The sequence below is a fragment of the Taudactylus pleione genome, unplaced genomic scaffold (genome assembly GCF_031769625.1).
Source record: "Taudactylus pleione unplaced genomic scaffold, aTauple2 ptg000199l, whole genome shotgun sequence".
Lineage (NCBI taxonomy): Eukaryota > Metazoa > Chordata > Amphibia > Anura > Myobatrachidae > Taudactylus > Taudactylus pleione.
Window position 1 is genome coordinate 9,971,694 of NW_028284601.1, and position 22,078 is coordinate 9,993,771.

Sequence of the window (22,078 nt, forward strand, 5' to 3'; positions counted from 1 at the left end):
AACAGAGTAAAAAAAAAAAATCTCTAAGTAAATCAACCAAACATCGATCCAAATAAACTTTCATTAATAGATCCCTCTGGGGTCTATTTACTAAGCAGTGTTAGGATATAGGACCTCATTCAGAGGCAGTCGCAAGAAGTGATCGCTCTCTCTGAATGAGGACGGCCGCTTCATTTTTGAAGTGCGGCCTCCTGGTCGTTAGTTAAGCTGTGGGTTACCACCCACAGCTTAACGACGGACCAGGTTGATGGTCGCGAGGGTGAACACCATCGCGACCATCGGGGCTTCCGACGAGACCCTAAGGTTGGGTCTCGGCAACTGCAAGCCCCAGGGAGCTTCCTGCTCTGATCGAGCAGCAAGCTCCCCACAGTGATGTCAGTGCGGCCGCCCACAAAACGGTAGGCATTTTGGAAACCACCCCCTGGCCCGCCTACAAAACGGGGTGAGCTGTCGATCAACATCGACAGCTGCCCCTTTTGTAGAGAGCTCCAGGGCTTGCGCACGTGCAGTGCGGCCGATACGCGTGCGCAGGGTTAACTATCGACCTGGTTGCGAGCACATCGGTGCTTGCGACCGGGTCTGAATGAGACCCATAGAGTGAAAAGTGATAAGAAAGTAATAAGGTGCCAGCCAATCAGCTCCCAACTGTCATTTTTCAAACAGCCAGTGAGATGACAGTTGGGAGCTGATTGGCTGGCACCTTATCACTTTCTTATCACTTTTCACTCTGTCTCCTAAAGGTGGGTACACACCTGACAGATATATCTGCAGATGATGGTCGTTCATACACACTGAATGACCATCATCGCCATGCAGCAGCGGTTCCGACTGCCGAGGGGCGGGTAGGTGGCATGGCCTAATCGTGGAAGGCATGGCCACGCCCCCTTTGAGGGAAAAAACATTTGCGCCGCTGGGGAGGGGGGTGCTGTGTGCCCCTCAGCCTGGCATACAGCCAATGGGGGGCGCGATCAGCGTGATCGTTCCCCCTTTGGCACAGGAGACTGCTCGGGCTGCTGCTTTAGCAGCCTCGGACAGTCTCCCAGTGCAACCCAGCACACAGCAGCATGTGCTGGGCTGCTGTGGGTGGGGAGCTGTGCCGGACACGGGTAAGTAGTAACCGTTCGCGACTCCCCCCCCTCTCTGCACCCCTGTGTATGGGCAATCGCCTGATTGCCTATACACACTTGCCATTGGACAGATATGTCTGCAGACATATCTGTTCATTGGCTGTGCAGCACAATGTTATTCACAGACATATCATCTGTACACACTGGCCGAACGGGGGCACGATATATTGGCCGATCAATTGATCGGCCAATATATATCGGCCAGCGTGTATAGTTACTATAGTTACTGTGTCTAGTTACTAAGCATAACACTGCTTAGTAACTAGACCCCTAAATCACACATTTACTAACAGAGGATTTTTGATACTGTTTAAAAAAGTTATGTAAAAAAATCATCTGTAAGTAAATGTATGATTTAGACCCTGAATGTTATAACCCCAAGTCCAATTTTCATTTAAAGATGCAATTTTCTTATCTACAGCATTCAGACCACTCATTAGTGAGAATGCAATATTAGCCAATTCCTCACTATACCTCTTTGGAAGTTTCCTTGCTATGTCTTGTTGACATTCTTGTTTGCTGTTGGCTTTGAAGTCTCTTGGTTAGAAGTACAGTGCTAGTATTTACAGATAGTTCAAGCATTACACATTTCTTAAGCTCTTCACAGTTTGATTAATGAAATATGATATCTCAGGCAGTGGCGTAACATGGGGCGGTCGAGCAGGGTGCGTGTCTTGGGTACCGTCGGACACCCAGGGCACGCACGCGCCGCCGGCCACCTGCCACAGTCCAGGGAATGTGTGGTCTGTGCCAGTCCTTCACACTAAAGCAAACACATTGCCGGCGGTGGCGGTGTGTTTGTTTTAACAATGCAGCCAATAAGAGTCAGACAGACTCTTATTGCCTGCTGCACCCAGCGTCGTAGCCGGGCTGGAGCTCACTTATGAGCTTAGCCTTTCGCACTGGGCGAAGAAAGAAACGTCATGACATCTCTCCCAGAGTGCAGCTGACAGCAGCGGCAGGCACAGGAGCGGGGATACCGGTAAGTAATTTATGCTATGTGTGTGTCTATTTTATGTGTATAAGGCACTACTGCTGGGGGCACTGCATATGGGGCACTATATAAGGGGCACTACTGGCGGCACTGTATATTGGGAACTATATATTGGGCACTACTGGGGGCACTGTATATTGGGAACTATATATTGGGCACTACTGGGGCACTGCATAAGGGGTACTACTGGGGGCACTATATTGAGCATTAATGCTCAATTGAGCACTGTATAAGTCACACTACTGGGGGCACTGTATAAGGGGCACTACTGGGGGCACTGTATAAGGAGTACTACTGGGGCACTGTATAAGGAGTACTACTGGGGGCACTGTATAAGGGTATTCCTGGGGGCTCTGTATAAGGGGCACTATATATTGGGCACTGCATAAGTGGCACTATATAAGGAGCGCTATATATTGGGCAGTACTGGGGTTACTGAATATTGGGCACTACTGGGGGCACTGTATTTTGGGCACTACTGGTTGGGCACTGTATATTGGGCACTACTGGGAGCTCTGTATAAGTGACACTATATATTGGGCACTACATAAGGGGCACTGCTTAAGGGGCATTGATGTGGGGAACTACATAATGGACACAGCTGGGGTCACTGCATAAGGGGCACTAATACTGGAGACACTGGATAATGTGCACTACAACAAGGGGCATTGCATAAGGGGCACTACTACTGGGGGACTGCCACAAGGGGCACTGCTACAGGGGACATTGCATAAGGGGCTCTACTACAGTGGGCACTACATGAGGGGCACTACTACTAGGGGCATTGCATAAGGGGCACTAATACTGGGGGCGTTGCATAATGGGCACTACTACTGGGGGCCTTAAGGTGTATATGGAATGGAAATGAATGTACCCAGAGTGACGAGAAATGGTGGGGTCATGTTTGCACGCCCCCATTTTACAGTGACCATGCCACTTGTGGCATGTGGCCATGCCCACTTTTTCGGCGCGCACGTGCGCACATAGGTGGGGGGCTCCATTTTTCATCTTGCCCTGACCTCCAACTACCCTAGTTACACCACTGATCTCAGGATTTAACAAGTTTTTTTGTTAGCAATGTCCCAAAGTCTATATCCCTTGCACTCAAGACAATATCCAAGAAAAATACAGTCTTGTGATTTGTAGTCTAACTTGCATATTCTTTCTTTAGGAATAAGTACATAAGCTTTGCAACCAAATACTCTTAAATTACTTTTCTCAGGATTCTTACCAGTTCACGCTTCAATCGGTATTTCCCATTGATGATGGAATATTCTTTCTGTTCTAAAGCTAAGCCAATGGTTGCAATGGCTCTGTTCACCTCCTCAGGATTTGGATTGTCTCCTGGATCAATTGTGAGCTGCCACAGCAACTCACTAACATTTTCACCTGCTTTTGTGTATATTAAGTGTGAGGGCTATTCATTATCACAGATATCTCCTGCTTACCTTTCAGCCCTGATGTGGCCTGCTGTCCCCATACACTAGTATGGAGATCAAAATTAATTAAACAAATTATTTATTTCAGAGTTTGACTGTGGGAAATTATGCCATTTTCAGTTGGTGTTTGTTCCCGGACAGCAGCTCCTTCCAATGGGAAGGAGTCCCAGGATGTGAAGAGGTATCCATTTGGATCTCTCTGCACCCATCCAGCTCCTTGCACTGGAGGTCGCAAATGTGTGAAATGACATTCACACAGGCACAGTCAGACTCGGTAGTGCTAATGTTCACTGCTGTGGGAAGCAGCAGTGAAGGACATTGTGGGGACAGCTGATTTTCAAATTAGCTGTCACCACACCAGAGCAGTGTTGAATTGCTCTGGGGCGTTGTATCCGTCACCGCTGCTCACAGCAAGTTGGATACCTAATTATTGGGGACCGTTTGGCCTCAGTCACAAATAGAGGTAAAGGAGAATCTGTCTATTGCATCCAATACTGGAAAATAGCAAAGTAGCTTCTTACCGCTGAATTCTTGTAAGGCAGTCAAACAAAGAAAGAGGTCTTAATAAATATGAATTAGCTGTCAAACAGTATCACCTTCTTTACAATACTGTATCTGCATTTGTCTGTATAAAACCTCAAAGAGGTTTTGATTGACAGCACACTGTAAAGCTTGTAAGCCTGGCTGACTATCTTTGTCAGCAGCATTTGTAATTCAGGTTCTTCTGCTAAACAGCTGACAAAAGTTATTTTAATGCTTAGATTCTCTCAGGGACAGCTTGAAATATGTCCCAATTTCAATCATTGTAGTGCTGATTGTAATAAATGAATGATGTTGGTGAAGCAGGCTGCCGCTGAGACTTCTGAATAGCATAAGCTGACACAGAAGACTGCTCTGATGAAACAGTCACTATATTCCGGCTGAGAAACGCGTCAGTTTAGTATTTAATGTTCACTGTGTGGAAGGACTTTGGATACAAATACCATCACCAGCCCATTACTGTTACTTTCATCAGCCTCCACACCATGGGAAGCAGACTGACAGGTCTTTCTGGATTGGTACCTAGAGACTGAATATGGGAACTGTCACAGCACCATAAAAATTACCAGCATCAGTCAGCACACCACGGGCAGCGGACCAACAGGTTTCTCTCAACTAGTATGTGGAGATCTGAGTACAGCTGCTACAACTAATTTTGTCAGCTATAACCAGCGTTGAGCGTTGAAATCTTCTGTATCTCTATTAGCAGTGCTGCAGCCACCATTGGGGTATCAATGGGGGCTGCTTACAAACTGTGTGTAATAATATAAGAGACGTGAAGCTTATCTCATCTCTGGATGGCATTATGTGCATCATCAGGAGAGATAAGCAGGAAGAGTCCGTTCCATACAATCTTTGCACCCCCAGCCCCTACGGCCGGGAGGCGCATGTGCACTGGGCACATGCTGTCTTTCAGGTGGAAGACATCACTGTGCTCTATTATCTCTTCACTGGGACAGACCTTTATCGCTAGGCCTGTCCCGGCAACCCAAAAAATACAAATATGGAGATATAAAGAAAGCGAAAAGCGGCGCTGCTTTAAATTGCTTTTCGCTTTCCTTTTTAAATAGAGCCCTATTTCATGTTTAATTGTTTATATTTAGAGATATTTTCTGAATACATTTTTGTTAACAATATCAACTACTGTATGCTGAATATTTTGGATCTGGCCCGAGCTGTCAGGAATGGGAAGTCCCTCTTCTCCATGCCTTTCTGCTCATGAAGGGGAGTCGTTTGCCAATAACAGCAGGTATTCAATGGAGAGAGTTGTCCTTCTACGTTGCACAAATCTAGTATCATTATCCTGCACGTAGACTTGGGCCCAGATATGACAAAGAAAAATCCACATATCAATTTTGTTATTAGCATGTGTAGGGAAGGATAGGTATTTTCGGAAATTGCAAAACTGCTGACCTGCAGGGCCAATGATGATTTGGGTTGCCATGTGCCCTTTTTAAGCAAATACACTCAAATTTGCATGGCACAAATATATTTTGCATACTAAAATGACAGCATCTGAAGGGGAACCGTTTAGTTGAGTTTGAAGGTTGGGTACGATATCCTGGTGGTGGCCATCCCAACGGTCACAATACTGACTGCAGAATCCCAATGGTCAAAACCAGGGCCAGATTAAGGGGGGGGCAACAGGGGCGGTCATCCCTGGGCCCCCACACATGGAGGGGCCCCCACTAGCAGCGGTGCGCTGTTTGCAACTGCCGCTAGTGTCCCCACCGCTAGTATAGTGTAGACCGCAGGGAGCGTGGCCACACTACACAGTGACATACACATAGCCGGCGGCGGCAGCTGTGTGTATGTTACAGCAGCCGATGAGAGTCAGACAGACTCTCATTGGCTGTTGCACAACGGAGGGAGCCGGCTTGAGCTCACTCAGGAGCTCCGCCTTCCGGCTCCCTCTGCAGCGTGTGATGGGAGAGACGTCATGATGCTGACGTCTCTCCCATAGTGAAGGAGAAGAGCTGGGACCCAGAGCTGACTGCGGCGGTCATGTCGGGAGCAGGGATTCAGGTAAATTGTGACTTTTCTATGTGTGTGTGTTTAAGTGGCACTGCATGGGGGGGGCGCTTCATGGGGGCACTGGGGGGGCGCTACTAGGGTTAGTGTTTAGGAGGACTACTGCTGGGGGCACTGTATAGGGGGACTACTACTGGGTACAATGCATAGGGGGTCACTACTGCTGGGGCACAATATAAGGGGCACTGCATAGGGGGGACCACTACTGGGTCTGTTGGCACTATATAAGGGACACTACTGGGGGACTGTATAGGGGGACCACTACTGGGGGCATTATATAAGGGGCACTGCATAGGGGGGGACCACTACTGGGTCTGGGGCACTATATAAGGACCCCTACTGAGGACGTTATAAGGGGCATTACTACAGGTGGCACTGCATAGGTTGGGGGACTATTACAGTAGAAACTGCATATGGGGGACCATTACTGGGGGAACTGCAGAAGGAGCACTGCTACTGGGGACATTGCATAAGGGGCACTACTACAGTGGGCATTGCAAGAGGGGCATTACTACTGAGGTGAATAAAGAGGAAAAAAAAAATTCCTAGCGTGACGAGAAACTGTGGTATATAGGGGCCCCCACAAGTTTGTTGCCCAGGGGCCCCCACAGACCTTAATCTGGCCCTGGTCAAAACCCTGATGCATGTTGGTAAGTATTATAACCCTAACCCTTACACTAAGCCTAACCCACCCCTCCCACAGCCTAACCCTAACCGACGCCACCTACAACCTAACCCTAGCTGTCCCCTACCACAGCCTAACCCGAGTACCTATCCCTAATACTCACCATTGGGATTATGACCGTCAGGATTCTAGAGTCATATTGTGACCGTCGGGATAGTCACAACTGGGATTCCAGACTACATTCTGATTTCGATGGCTCAGTCCCACCATATCAATCAGGACAGGTTGCCCCATTTGTCATAGAGTTGGGTGGTATGTCCCATTCAGCACTGAATGAGTGCCACGCAACAGTAGTGGAACTGTATGTAACACTGTCTCTGTAACATGCAGCCTGGTCCACAAAAACACATTTGAACAAGCTGCTGCTGAGAACAGTCTGATGATCTGATTGGCTACAGGTTGTTCAATTCTCCACCCAGTTCAAACTTGGTGACACATAGACATACAGGAACTGCAGATTAGCAATGAAAAGGTGCTATGACCCTAGTGAAAATAAATCCTAATAAAAGCATAGTGATCAGTAGTTACAATTACTAAAAGTGTCTAATAATCTGCAGAAGACAAATCCTAATAACAGCATAGTGATCAGTAGTTACAATTACTAAAAGGGTCTAATAATCTGCAGAAGACAAATCCTAATAACAGCATAGTGATCAGTAGTTACAATTACTAAAAGTGTCTAATAATCTGCAGAAGTAATTATATCAGAGCTACCGGCAGTGTTACAGTAAACAGGCAGAAACAACCAAACAAGAAGTGATTTCACTACACAGATGACACACAGAGACATACAATAACAAGCAGAGTCATATAATAACTCGTCTGATAACACTAACATATAATTACAGCTCTGTTCCATGCACTAAGAGGTTAACGGAGGGTGTAACAACTTGTAGGAAATGCTCCTTTGAACCCTACAGATGTCTATAAGCACTGGCTCATGTCTGCTGTGTATACATTGAGTACTCAGCTCTCTTCCTTATTCTCCCTCTCATTCTTTTGTATCTGAGCTGAGAGGCATGGAGTGGACCCCGGGACTCTGCAGCCTGTCTCTCATAGCTGCGGTCCTCTTGCTTAACCTGATCAGGAAGGTGTTTGGAAGGAGAGGAAACCTTCCTCCAGGCCCTACACCTTTGCCCTTACTGGGAAATCTACTGCAGCTAAAGAGTAGAGAGATACACAAACCTATACTGGAGGTGAGTTACAGTATGCTCTGTCTGTGTAACAAGCTATAAATAACAAGCGTGTTTGTGTAATACTGACAACACTTCCTAAGCACAAAGGTTATTTCCGTTAGAGAATTGACCCTTTAGTCTCCCAAAGAAAACTAAAAGAGGCTGGTTACAGTAATGTCTAATACAATTATTGACAGGAAAATGTTGTGTGCAGAAAAAAACTGTCCCCCTTTATCACAAACTTGGGCTTTATTCAAAGATAGGAGCAAATAAAACTAACAAAAAAGAGCAATTTGCACCTTGGCAAAACCATGTTGCACAGCAGGTGGGGCAGATTAGGGATGGCCATCAATGGTTATCCATAATTGATTACTCTTCTGGAACGTCCGGGGGACTCCAGAATTTTTGGGGAATCACACAGGCTCCTGTAATGGAGAACCCGCCTGCATCCCACCCACTTCCTAGTGGAATGGGATATGGGGTGCGATTATGCAATTGTCAGCTTTGGAGCACAAGTGCATCCAGCTCTAAATTAGCCAAATAGTTGGCAAGTGTCCCAAAATTCTAGGGACAGTTGCATATTTTAATGTCAAACTGTTCAGTTCTTGATGCAATGGTTACTTACCATCGCATCGAAAGTTTTGGTGGTAGAAGCCCAGCCATCATTTGATGGAGGGCTTCCGATGTCCATCCCTAGCTTAGGGCTTACCATATGTGGGGAAAGCACAGCTAAGGGCTTAGCACACTTGGGGGGGTTACGTATCAGCTGTAAAAAGCGTGGAGAAGGCGACCAGTAAAGAAGTTGCCTATAGCAACCAATCTACTTTGAATAAGTATTTATCAAGTTATACAGTCTATACAATAATAGGTATGAGCTGATTGGTTGCTATGGGCAACTTCTCCATTGGTTCACTTCTCCGTTCTTTTTACTGTTTGATACATAGACCCTTTAGGGTCATATTTATCAATTATCGGATTTTAGTCCTCATGATTATAATTTATTATTGAAGCCTCTGTCCCTATATTTGGTCCATGATACATCTGGGCAGTATCTAATTTTTTATTGCTTGGGAGAACAGAGAAGAGGTATTTACACATGTAAGAAGGGGAGAGAAGGCAGTAGAATAGAAGGGGTAGAGCACAATGGCGTTAACACATTTGGGGAGATTAGGCAGTAAAGGGGGTGAACAGATTCTTGGGGGTAGAGCACAACTGGAAAAAGTGTGGGGGGTGGGGTGGGCTGTGCATCCTAATTTAAACATAATAAGAAGCGCTATCATGCTGAGACTAGTAGTTCTAATGCATAAAAAAAGGAAGATGCAGGTGCACACTCTAAGCACTAAGAATACTGATGGTAAAAAGGTTTATAATAAACAATTAACATGATTTTTAAAATAAGGTTCTTAGTACATGTTTGCCCACCAACCTCGTCAAGGTGAACCTCATCAGGTGGGTTCCTAATACTCCCCCTCTGATGAAACGGCCCTTCTGATTGGCCGAGAAACGCGTCAGTTGTTTTCCTTGTTTCCTGGTCACAGACACCACCTGATTGGCTGCACGCTCCCCTCCAGCTTGTTTTGCCTACACTGCTCCGGTGAGCACAGAGACGGACACGCTGCGGCACCCCAGCCGCCCAAACAGGTCCACCGCTCCCCTTCCAGCATCTCTACTTCCACTGCTCTGGTGAGCATAGAGACGGACACGTCACGGCATCACAGCCGCCTGGGCTATCCATTAGAGCTGCCACGTGGACCTCCGTTCTGGCTCCGTCTGCCGCCTGCAGCCCTACGGCATTCACACAGTGGACACGTGGGCATTAATTCACCTCTGCAGAGCAGCTCACTGGACCTGTTCCCCTGGATTTTCACCTCCTATAGCCGCTTTCACAACAGTGGCCACAGCCATCTACTCACCAGTTTGGTTGGCTTTTTGTCTCCATCATACCAGCTGGGATCAGCAGCAGACACCACCATACCAGTGTGCTGGGACGCCGGCTACCTTTCTAAGGTTGTAAGATTTAACTGTCATTTGCCATTTGCACAAGACGCTTATTGCAATATTCTCCTGAGTGAATAGCTCTTTACAGCTGGAATTACTTTATGCATGCAAACCTTTCGTTCACTAACATTCTGATTTATTTACGCTCTTCAGTTCCTGTGTGGAATGTATGAGATGCTTTGCTACTAACCTATGTTTGCACAAACTGTTTGTGCTACCATTTTGCTATAACATAAGATATTTTCTCTATAGGAGATCTCAGGTGGTTTAATTATCCAGGAATCATGTATTTTGACTGTTATATATGTTTCTAAATGTCAGCTTTTTAATATTATGTTATGTCTAATTGAACATTAAATTCATTTACCTCTGTCCAGCGCTCTCCATATTTTCTTTTTTGTCCTAATACTGACACATTGTATAAATTTATCTAGAACTTTCCTTTAATAGTGCCCATTCAAATGTGTGTACTGCAATGCAAAGGGCCTATAATAATTAAAATCACCTGGGGCAGGTGGGAGGATCTACATCCCAGGAAAAGGGGTCTCGTCTTCAAGTGTACCTTAATTACACACAACAGGTGCTGCAACGATGGTGCGATATCAGTGCCCTCCATTAAAGTCAAAACACCTGAATTTGGTCATAGACCATCAATGTTGCAAACCACAGTCTGACTCATTATAATGCTGATGGTTGTGGCCCACTTCATTGCGGCAGGCAGTAGTGCAATGCACTGGCTACCCCGCCGCTAGTTCTATCCTTGCTACAAAGGCAGATTTGCGCGGGCTGATTGGTTAGATCAATAATGTTTATTATACTTACCTACTCTCCCGGAAAGTGCGGTAGACTCACAATTTTTGGGGCAATCCCCTGAAAGAGTGGATTGATCTCCCGCATTCCGCCCACTGCCCAGTGAAGTGGGCAGGATGGTGAGAATATACAGTGAATCGCTGGTATGCGTGGTGGGGCTAAAATAATGCAAATCGCGTCATGACATGAGAGCTCTGCCCCACCCCTGGAGTGGTCAGCTGCATCTCCTCTCCGGCTTCTCCCGGAAAGGAGAAATTAAATGTTGGCAAGAATTGTGCTTATGCATCTCAATTTTTAAATATGGCACAGGTTTTCATTCGTACTTTGACCAAAAAGTTTTTTCTTGGTCTCCTCTCACCAGAAAATTATTTTCCACATTGTACTGTAACTAAGACACTCTCCAGCTTGCAAGACATCAGATGTATTTTTACATGGTTAATTTTGAATAATATTTTTTATTCAGGGTCCATAGGGGGTCCACAGGGTTGACCTTGGGGTATAGCTGGATCTGGATCCACAGGCACCACGCAGTTAAAGCTTTAGCTGCTCCCAGGATGTCCATCCTCCTCTATACCCCACCCCGAGCCAACTCAGTTTTAGTTGGTGCCCGGCCGGAGTCGGGTCACCCTTAGCGCAGGGGGGCTGCTTAGCAGCCCCTAAGCTTATTTTAAGAGGTTTTTTTATTTTTTTTATTTAAATATATATATATTTTTTTAACTCTTCAGAGTGGCAGTGTCGGACTGTCCATTGGACGTCCAAGCAGCCGCTCCTACACCCCGCCGTCGCTGTGACACCAGTACAGATCTGGGGATTGCAGCAGGACCCCAGAGTCTATACTAGCCAGACTCTGAAGGAATCCCTAGGCTGCTGCCGGATCGCCGGGGAACAGGTAAAGCGCAGGTCACCGCTTGCGGTGACCCGCCCGTGTGAATGCAGTCTTCAGCCTCCAGTCTCTGGGGACAAACCGGAGGCGCTACCTGTGGCGCCGGGTTCCCCCTCCATGGAGGCATACCACGTGGGTCCACTAGACCACCAGGGATTACAGCGGCAGCAGGAGCTGGCATCCCGGAGGTTAATTGCTAGCCAGGGGAGGTACTCTTCCCTGTCTGGCGGCTTCACCCCTCAGCTCAGCGCACCTTTCTGGTCAGCTGACGCTGAGCTGCTTCCTCCTTTGGCCACTCCTCCTCTGAGGTCTCCAGCGGCCATCTTCCCTGGCACATCTCAGATCTCTCAGGCAGCGTGCAGACCGGTCCCCTTGTGTACCACTCCCCTGCTAGGACAACATACACAGCACTATAGCCCAGCCAGACACTGAATCTGGGCATGTTGAATGTAGTGAAAAGGTGCAGAGAGTACTAACTTTCTGCATTGTATGTGACTTTTGCTTGGGTTCAAGAAGTGGTCTCTCAGGGGTACGCCCTTTCCTTTCGTCACAGACCCCCCAACAGTTCTACTGCACGAGTCTTTCTCACGAAAAGACCAAGGCCTTGCAGATTCAGGGAGCCATAGAGTCCTTGCTGAAAGCAGCGGTCATTGTTCCCATTCCGCTTTCTCAACGCGGGACGGGTTACTACTCTACTGTTTCTGGTTCCGAAACCCAATGGGTCTCATCGGCCTTTCCTCAACCTGAAGTCGCTGAACAAGTTTCTCAGAGGGCCCAAACTCAGGATGGAAACTTTGCGTTCCATCATTCTGGCTATGGAACAGGGGGATTATATGGTCTCCCTGCATCCAGGATGCCTACCTCCATGTTCCTATAGCACCTTCACTCCAGCAGTACCTAAGGTTTGCTATACACCAGCATCACTTCCAATTTCAGGCTCTGCCCTTTGGCCTTTCCATGGCTCCAAGGGTTTTCACCAAAATTATGGCTGTCACAGCTGCCCATCTGCGGAGCCAAGGTATACGGCTTCTGCCGTATCTGGATGACCTCCTATTGCTGGCAGGCTCTCCGGAGGTACTTCTACAACATCTGCACCTGACGATAGCTTGTCTGCAAGTGCACGGGTGGCTGATAAACTGGAAAAAGTCCTCCATGATTCTGTCAAAATTAATAGTTCATTTGGGAGCCCTTCTGGACTCTCGTCAGCAAGGATCTTTCTGACTCCAGAAAAGATTTCCTCCCTACAACTACGAGTGAGCAATTGCCACAGGAGTTCCCAGGTGTCGGTTCACTCGGCAATGAGGGTTCTGGGGTCCATGGTGTCAGCGTTTGACATGGTGGAATATGCCCAGTTCCATTCCAGGCCCTTGCAGGGACTGATTCTATCCAAATGGAACGGGTTACCACACCGGATCCGGTCTCAGATGCTGGTGTTGTCTCCGGAGGTGCGCCTGTCGCTGGCTTGGTGGCTTCAGACATCTCATCTCACCAGGGGTCACCCCTTTTGGATCCCGGATTGGGTTCTGCTCACGAAAGATGCCTGACTCCGGGGTTGGGGTGCAGTGATGGGTCCACTTTCACTTCAGGGCAGTTGGACTGTGTAGGAAGCGGTTCTTCCCATCAACATTCTGGAACTTTGGGCCATGTACAGGGCCTTCCAGTTGTCTGGTTACGCTCTTCAAGGAAGGGCCGTGCAAGTTCAGTCCTACAACGCCACCATGGTGGCGTACATCAACCATCAATGTGGGACTCAGTCGAGCAGCGGTGTCAGAGGTATCATGGAACCTGTCTTGGGCGGAGTGCCACCTTTCCGGCCATCTCAGCAGTCTTCATTCCAGGAGTCCTCAATTGGGAGGCGGACTTCTTCAGCCATCATGACGTGCATCCAGGGGAATGGTCGCTTCACCCAGAGGTATTTCAGCTACTCATAGACAGGTGGGGACTGCCGGAGGTGGACCTCATGGCCTCCCGTCACAAGTTACCTGTGTACGGGTCCAGGACAAGAGATGCCGGCGCAAGCCTGGTGGACGCGCTGTCAGTGAAATTAACCTTTCAGCTTGCATATCTATTCCCTCCGATATCCCTGCTCCCTCGGGTCTTCGTAAGTTCAAACAGGATGGTGGCACGCTTCTGCTGGCGGCTCCGGCTTGGCCCAGATGTTCTTGGTACTCCGATCTTTGGAGCCTCTCCATTGATGCTCTGTTTCCTCTGCCTCAACGTCGGGACCTGTTGTCTCCGGGTCCCTGCCTTTACCCGGATCTGGGTCATCTGTCTTTGACGGCGTGGATCTTGAGACCGGACTAGTTCCATTCGGAAGTCTGATTCCTTGCTCGTCCTCTTTGGTTTTTACAGGAGGGGTCGGCCTGCCAACAAACTATAGCCCATTGGTTTAGTTTGGTTATTTGTGAGGCTTATACATGGGAGGGTTTGCCTGTTCCAGCCTCTATTAAGGCTCATTCTACTCGGTTTGTAGGCCCTTCGTGGGCAGCTAGCCATGGCACACTGGCTGTTCAGCTGTGTAAGGCGGCCAAGTGGTCTTCCATCCAGACCTTTTTAAGGTACTATGCTTTTGACACCTTCACCTCTCAGGATGCTTCCTTTGGGCGCCAGATTCTCCTTTTCAACACAGGAGCATCCCCACCCTTAGTTGGACTGCTTTGGGACATCCCCAAGGTCAACCCTGTGGACCCTGAAGAAGAAAATGAGAGAGATAGTAAGAACTTTTTACCCAGTGGAACTGAGATTTGATAAATATTTTGCCGCAAGTTTTCATTATTAAATTTAACCTCATTTATTACAGATGATCAACGTATATCATCTGTCAACTGTGGTCAGGATGTATGGTACCGCATCATTTTATTGATACATGTTAAAAGTCATATCTTAAAATATATATAATTATTCACAAGAGTGCCCCAGCGACTAGCCCTACTTTCCCTCTTTGCATCTACTAGTTGATGCCAGTTGTTTCCTCTTTTTGTAATTGTTTTTCCAACAGTGTGAACTTGTAGCTTACCCATCAATGAGGTTCAGTATTTATGCAAACATTATATGTCATCTTTTGGTTATGAATAGTATTAGAATTTTATTGTTGTGCAATGTACACAATCAGGAACAATCTAGGGGAACTTTAACTAACAGAGATCTAAAAATATGACAATACTGTATTTCCAGTTCTAATTATAGTTGTAGATAAGTGTTCTATATTTCACTGTTTGCAGATAGTATATATCCCAGCAACTGAATATATGATAACCGCTATAGTTTCAGATATACTCAGCCTTGAAGAGTGATAAAGTGGAGAGAGAAATTACCAACCAATCAGCTCCTAACTGCCATGTTATAGGCTGTGTTTGACAAATGGTAGTTAGGAGCTAATTGGTTGGTAGTTTATCACTCTCCACTTTATCACTCTCCAAGGTTTAGTACATGTGTCCCATAGTGTTTAGTTATATCCCTGTAACATAATCTACAACTTTACAATGTGGAATATCTAGGAATGGATTTGTAATATGCTTTGTGGCACATTTGTACATTGTATTAACTTTGATATCTATATAACTGCACTTTGTTGCTAAATGGTACAACATCTATTCATTAAAAGTAACGTCCAAGTTCTGACACCGTTAATGGCATATAAACTGTAGAACACAAAAAGGGATGGTGAACCCAAAAGTGTTGGTTGGATACTTTGTCATCCTCAGCCACTGTCAAATGTCCTTCTATGCTTTTATAGTCTTCAACCATGGTGACTGTCTTTTGGTACTCCTACTCCTACTAGGAGTAGGCTCCTACTAGGTACAGTTTAGTAGGAGCCTACTAGGCTCCTACTATGGTACAGTTTATGCCTAATGAGCTACAGTATGGAGCCTCTGGTCATTGAGGGAAACTATTAAGCCACCTACAGGTTGATGTACTACCTTAGCCCGTGCTCCATACTAAGAATAACAGCACAAAAACAGTACTTGAAGGAAGAGGTTACCAATTAAATCAATAATTTTGCTGGCCACAAAAGCATTAGCAAGCAATTTGCTCCAGTCTAACTGAGCCATAAACAAATGGGGAGGTTGTACTGGATCAGTACCATCCATACCCCTTATAAGGGTCTGATCACACCACAGCTGCACTTCGCTTCGAAGGGGTGCTCCCTACCATACCTTGCCCCATCTCTGGCCACTGGCTGTTTAGACTGCGGCATGGAAGCGGAAGGAGGAAGGTGGATGGAAGAGAAGAAGAAGAGCTAACAAAAGAAAGGGGAGTGGAAAGAATAACAGAAAGGCAGGAAGGTGTAGGAAAGAAAAAACAAGAATAAGAAGACACAGCGGAAATAAAGCATCAGGTAAAAGCAAAATGACAGCCAAAAAGAATACAGTCGACAGCAGCAGGGACAAACACTCCCTGGCCAAATCCCAAACATGCAGGCTATATAAAAACTACTGACCCCTAGACACTTCTTACTACACTTTGACCCTTGCCCATAACTACTAATCAGTTCACAAACAGTAAAACCCTAACTGTACAAAATCACCTAGGCAGGAGGAGAATACAAACTAGGGATGTGCGCCGGTCCATTTTTGCCGGATTTGTATTTGGTTCTAATTCGTCGTCCGGCTTTGGATTTGGATTTGCCAAACTGCGGTGACTGGATTTGGATTTAGATTTGGATTTGGATATTTTTCCCAAAATTTTCAAAAAAAGCTAAAATCACATAAATTGGTCTTTTTTTTTTCTTCCTAGAGTATTATTAACCTCAATAACATTAATTTCCAGTCAACTTAGATCATATCACAGCTTATAATATTGTTTTCAACATTATTTGCCAAAGGTTGCAGTGAGCTGACTGGTTACTAAGCGACAAAGCAGCGGCACAACACCACAGACACCACAGTATAAAGCACATCTATGACATATTGCCACACAGCAGTGGCAGAAATGAAAAGTAGTGCACCCACCCAGTGGGGTACGGCCAGCAGAATCAGAGTACTTGTTTACATAGTGGGCTACGGCCCAAGGAGTCACAGTGCACAATCTTATTCGCATTACACCACACATAGGACCTTATTCAGAGGCGGCCGTAAGGTCTACGACCACAGCGCCGGTCGTAGCGGGTCTCTTTCCAAAGGGGGCGAGCTGTCGATGTTGATTGACAGCTCGCCCCGTTTGGAAGGCGGACCGGGGGGGTGGCAGCCCAAACAGAGGCGTTCCCATGGGAATGCCTGCCATTTGGGGGAGGCCCCACTGACATCACTAGTGATGTCAGTGGAGAGCTTCCAGCTCTGACAGAGCCAGAAGCTCTCCGGGGCTTACGACAAGTGAGACCATACCCTAGGGTCTCGTCATAAGCCCCTATGGTCACGATGGTCTCTGACCATCACCCGAGCGGCCGAAACAGAGGCGGGCGGTCAGGATGCAAGCGGCCGCCCAGTTTCTGAGCGAACGCTTGCATCCTCCGACCGCCTCTGAATGAGGGCCATAGTGCCCCTGATTCACATTACACCATAAAGTAGTGTCTCTTATTTATGTTACGACACACAGTAGTACCCCTTTTACACAATGCCCCCAGTAGTATGGCTCCCCCAGTAGTATGCCCCCCCAGTAGAATGCTGCCCCCCAGTAGCTGTGCCCCCGGCCCTTACACACACAAAAAAAAATATAAAACTTACCTGAATCCCCGCGCCCGCGCCATCCACTCTGCATCCACGCACCGAGGAGGGAGCCGGAAGATGGAGCTCATGAGTGAGCTCCAGCCGGTTCCCTCCATGCAGCAGCCAATGAGAGTCTGTGTGATTCTCATTGGCTGCTGTAACAAACACGCAGCTGCCGCTGGCGGCTGTGTGTTTGTTCTGTGTAGGGCAGACCGCTATCACAGCGGTCTGCCCTACACAATAGGAGCCCTGATGTTGGATTCTCTAGCGAGAATACGGCATCAGGCGGCTGCCGTTCGGCCCCGAACGGGGATCCCAGTCAGTCGGGGAACACTCGAACAGCATTCGGGTGGACTCGGATCCCCTATGTTCGGAGCGATTCGGATTCCACAGAATCCGAACCGCTCATCTCTAATACAAACCTATGGGTTTAATAGCCTTCTGGCTTGTCCAGCCTTCTGTTAAGCTTGTGGCTTTGGGAGCAAGCAAAAAATGTTTGGCTTTTGGGATATGCTTTCCAATTCTACTTTCAGTCTCTGCCCAGTCCTGTCTAAGGACATGCATAGATCAAGTCAAGTTGCATGGATCAATCAATGTGTCAGGGACCCGTACCCAGTATCCCTGACAGAGCACTGTAATATGAATACCTTACCAAACTGCCACCACAAATGGAAACTATTTAAAGAGGCCACCAGTCCTCTATTACCCCAATAATTGCACTGATTCAGCAACAAGATATTTTTGCCAATATTGCTGCAGTGTGCTGGAGGGAATATCCCTTTTTTTTTCTCAGCAACAAGGTTCCCATGCAGTTAATCTTTTGCTTCTTGCTTCTAGCAATTATCACATTTATTGCATAACCTCTCCCCAATTGCGCAGACTCTGCGTCCCAGACGACCATACAGTTCGCTGAGACCAACCCTCTGCTTACCATATTTAATAATAGATGTAGCATCACCCTAGCGGACTAATAATCTCTTCAAAGACTAGGTTTCGGATCATATATGAAATAAACTAAAGGAATACTTCATTTACAAAAGGAGTATAATGCTTAAAAAGAATGTGATTTGCCTGTAAGGAAACAGTTGGAAATGCAAGGACTGCAGGTTAAACTCCCATGTGAAATGGATCTCTCAGTTTGAACCCAGAACCCAGGACTTCAACCCTTTTTATCAGAAGAGCATCACACCTAAAGGTGATGTCATACCAGTCGTCTCTGATTGGTGGATCAGATAATTGGGGAACAGGAACCTCCCAGCTAGCTTCTAAATCCCTTTAAACTTACAACAGAATAAGCCTAATAACTTCCCCTGCGGATGGATTACCTACAATATGGGGTGTTCACCTTACTGGTCCTTATGTTAAACTATTATAGGAATGTAGATATGATGGGGTTGTGATAGTAGATGGTACCTTCTTGAGATATCTCATATCTTTAAAACTGTATTTCTCAGTGATCTGGCAATCGCACCCAACCTGGATGTGGATTCCAGTTATGTGTTTATAATTTTACCAGCTATCACTGATACATCAATTTTGTCTCGTAAACCATCCAAATATGACTGATCCTTGATCCTGCCATATCTCATCACACCTAAATGTCAGCCTTGTTACTATTTGCTTTACCCCCTATGGTGCTTGCTTCCTATAGATACAAACACAAAGGGCTGAGCAATATACATGTCCTGGTGACAATGGCACCCTAATTGAATGAACTGGCAGATGGGCTCTAAGCTAGACAAAATCTGTTTAGTATTTCCTGACTTCGTTACCTGAGCTATTCTGACTGATGTTAACCAAAGGGTCTTCCTGCCCTGTATACTTCAAAGAATAATTATCATGTGACAGTTACATTTAACAATTCTTAAAATTAAACTGTGGCTTTGAAATGTGAAAATAGGCCCTTTCAGGAACATACAGAGCTACTGTAGGTTCCATTTGCATGTCAAATAGTTAGCTTTCTATCTTTCCTGCCTTTCATTAACCTGTAACAGGACTCAAAGGATACATGACCTAATAAGGATAGTCAGCTCTCCTGACCTCACTTTTAGAAATCCAGTTATTTTATGGCTTTTAATTACCAATCTGTTATGACATGAAACTATAATTCGCACTATAGGCCTGATTCAGACCCACTCGCGAGCGCTGAGCGCTCACAAGCGGGTCGATGTTGGCCAAGTGCGCATGCGCACAAGGGAGCTGGCTCTGCCGTGCGCATGCGCGAGATCCGCATAGCGACGGGCAAGCCGTCGCTATGGGTCTCGCTACAAAGGGGGCGTGCTGTCGATGGTGAGTGACAGCACGCCCCCTGTGGTGGGCGTGCCTTGGGCGTTGCTGCCCAGACTGAGGCATTCCCATGGGAACGCCTACCGTCTGGGGCCGGCCCCACTGACATCACAAATGATGTCAGTGGGAGTGCTTTTGGCTCTGATAGAGCCAAAAGCACTCCAGGGCTTGCGGGAGATTAGACCCTACCACAAGGGTCTCGTCGCAAGCCAGATGGTCGCGATGGTCTTGACCATCGCGACCATCTTTTTGGCCGCTTCGCTATAGCTGTGGGTGGTCACCCACAGCTATACGAGCGGCCAGGAGGCCACTCTAAAAAAAGAGAGGGAGGGCACTGATTCAGAGTGAGCGCTCTGAAAGAGCGTCCGGCTCTGAATCAGGCCCTATGTGCCATATCGCTATATTCCTCACAATGAGGACCTCATTCAGAGTCGGTCGTTGCAGTCGTACGCTACCGATGTTCGCTAAACTGCACATGCGTAAAGTTCGCAATGCGCGTACGCAAACTAGCGGCTACGATCAGCAATTTCTCCCTCCTTGAACACAGCCAGGTCGGTAGTTTGAGTGACAGGATGAGGCGTTTGTGGGTGGTAAGAGGGGAAGGTGCTTGAAAATGGGGGAGTGGAAATCCGGACGCAGGCGGATGGGACATTAGGTCATGTATCCTTTGAGCCTAATTATGCGAACGGCGTTTTATGGGAGTGCATAAATTACAAAGTAGTGTCATGGCACACGTGACATGGGAGGTTTTTCACTGGCATGATCGTAGAACTTAAGAGAGGGTATGGTCAACCTTAAGCTCTACGACCAGTTCCGATGGTTTCCGATGCTCGTGATTAATCCTTATATGGCCGGAGATGACGTGTAATGTGTACGAGATGGGGGCGTTTTTTTAGCGATCCGACCGCTTCCTCCCCTTGGTCGGCCAGCTAACGATCCGACCTTAGGGACGCAACATGCGTGTACATCATTTGCATATCCGGCCCCTTTTCCTGTACGACTGTGCGGCCGCAACGACCGACTCTGAATGAGGTCCTGAGTTTTACAGATAAACCTATTATACTAAATGTAACATTCTTGCTTTAATGCACCATCTCTTTCCCAAATGTAGAAAGAAATATAACATAAAATCTGTTTTGCGAGCTGAATGAGATTACTGCAATCAGTACGACATAGACTTGCCTCATCTATGTTGTAACTATTAGGGTCGCACATTATTTCAGCAATTGTTGGTGATTAATGGCTAAATATTTTGACATTGTTTAACTGTCTAAGTTGACTTTATTATTATTAATAATAATAATAATAATAATAATATTATTGTTTTTATTGTTAATTTTCAAATAAAGTATATGGGGTCAACCCTATTCCATACAATGTTCTCACGGGTGCGAGTCAAAGCGACAATGGCCATGCTTAACGGCAGCCCGGATTCGCTTGCAGCCTCATAGGGGGTGAATTCGGGCTCTGATCGGGCTGCGAAGGGTGGGAGGTGCTGTGCCGTTACTGGCGTTTTCACGCCATTGCAAAAGCAACTCGCACCCTTCACATAGAATAGGACTGACCCCTATGTATCAGGGCTGTAATAACAATTAACTATGCATGTTTGTGAAGGAAATTATAGAAATTTATTGTTTATGTTGATTGTATTTACTTTAAAAAAAAAAAAATTATTAATTGCACTAAAAGCAACATTAGATATTTTTCTATTTGATATTTAATAAACCTCTTCTACTGAAATACTGCAACTGTCCTTATTGGGTAAATGTTTACAGTCCTCTAAACAGATTTGAATTCCAATCCCCCTTTCAAGTATGTAACTGTTCAGATGGACGTTGCCTGGAATGCATAGCCCTGTTCTCAGTCTTAAAGCAACAGCGTCGGACTGGGACATGAAGGGCCCCCCCGGGAGAATGAAGTGCAGGGGCCCTTATCTAGGGGTGTGACCAACCTCTAAAGGGGGTGCGGTCAGCCTCCACAGAGGCTAACCATTAGAAAGTGCATGGACTGGGCTCCTTAAAAATGTATATATAGTGAATACTGCTAGTGCATGCATGATAATGTACCAGATTAATACCAGCAACGCATTGTAGAAAATACACCATAGTCCTGTGCAGTATAATGTTTAGTTCAAGTGCAGTCTTGAACCTGATCTTTAGAGAAGGGGATGGGCCCACAGGCTATGGGGCCCACCGAGCAATTCCCCTGTACCCCTATGGGCCAGTCCAACACTGTAAAGCAATACAGGATATTCAGCAAATCACAAGCTTAGATACTAATGGTTATTTTTCTACTATAAATTGCATTCTCCCTTTCTACAGTTGCATCTTCACTACGTATAAAAGTTCAGCAATATAAGGGGAAAGCTATTATTAGGTGTCTTGATCAGGTCTCACCTATGACTGTTGTGACACTTGTGTGACAAAGGGTTAATCAAAAACAACCACAAGATTTGCCTATTTATG

The 22,078-nt window shown here is 46.5% G+C and overlaps 1 protein-coding gene across 1 annotated transcript in view; it reads left to right on the forward strand.

The window, feature by feature from the left end:
- The first annotated feature begins 7,712 nt into the window (after window positions 1-7,712).
- LOC148518777 (cytochrome P450 2B1-like) overlaps window positions 7,713-22,078 on the forward strand; it is a 44,909-nt gene continuing 30,543 nt past the window's right edge. Inside the window, exon 1 of the mRNA XM_088477109.1 lies at window positions 7,713-8,012. Within this exon, the coding sequence (XP_088333235.1) occupies window positions 7,836-8,012 (177 nt within the window). The 5' untranslated portion in view covers window positions 7,713-7,835. The remainder of the gene's footprint in view (window positions 8,013-22,078) is intronic.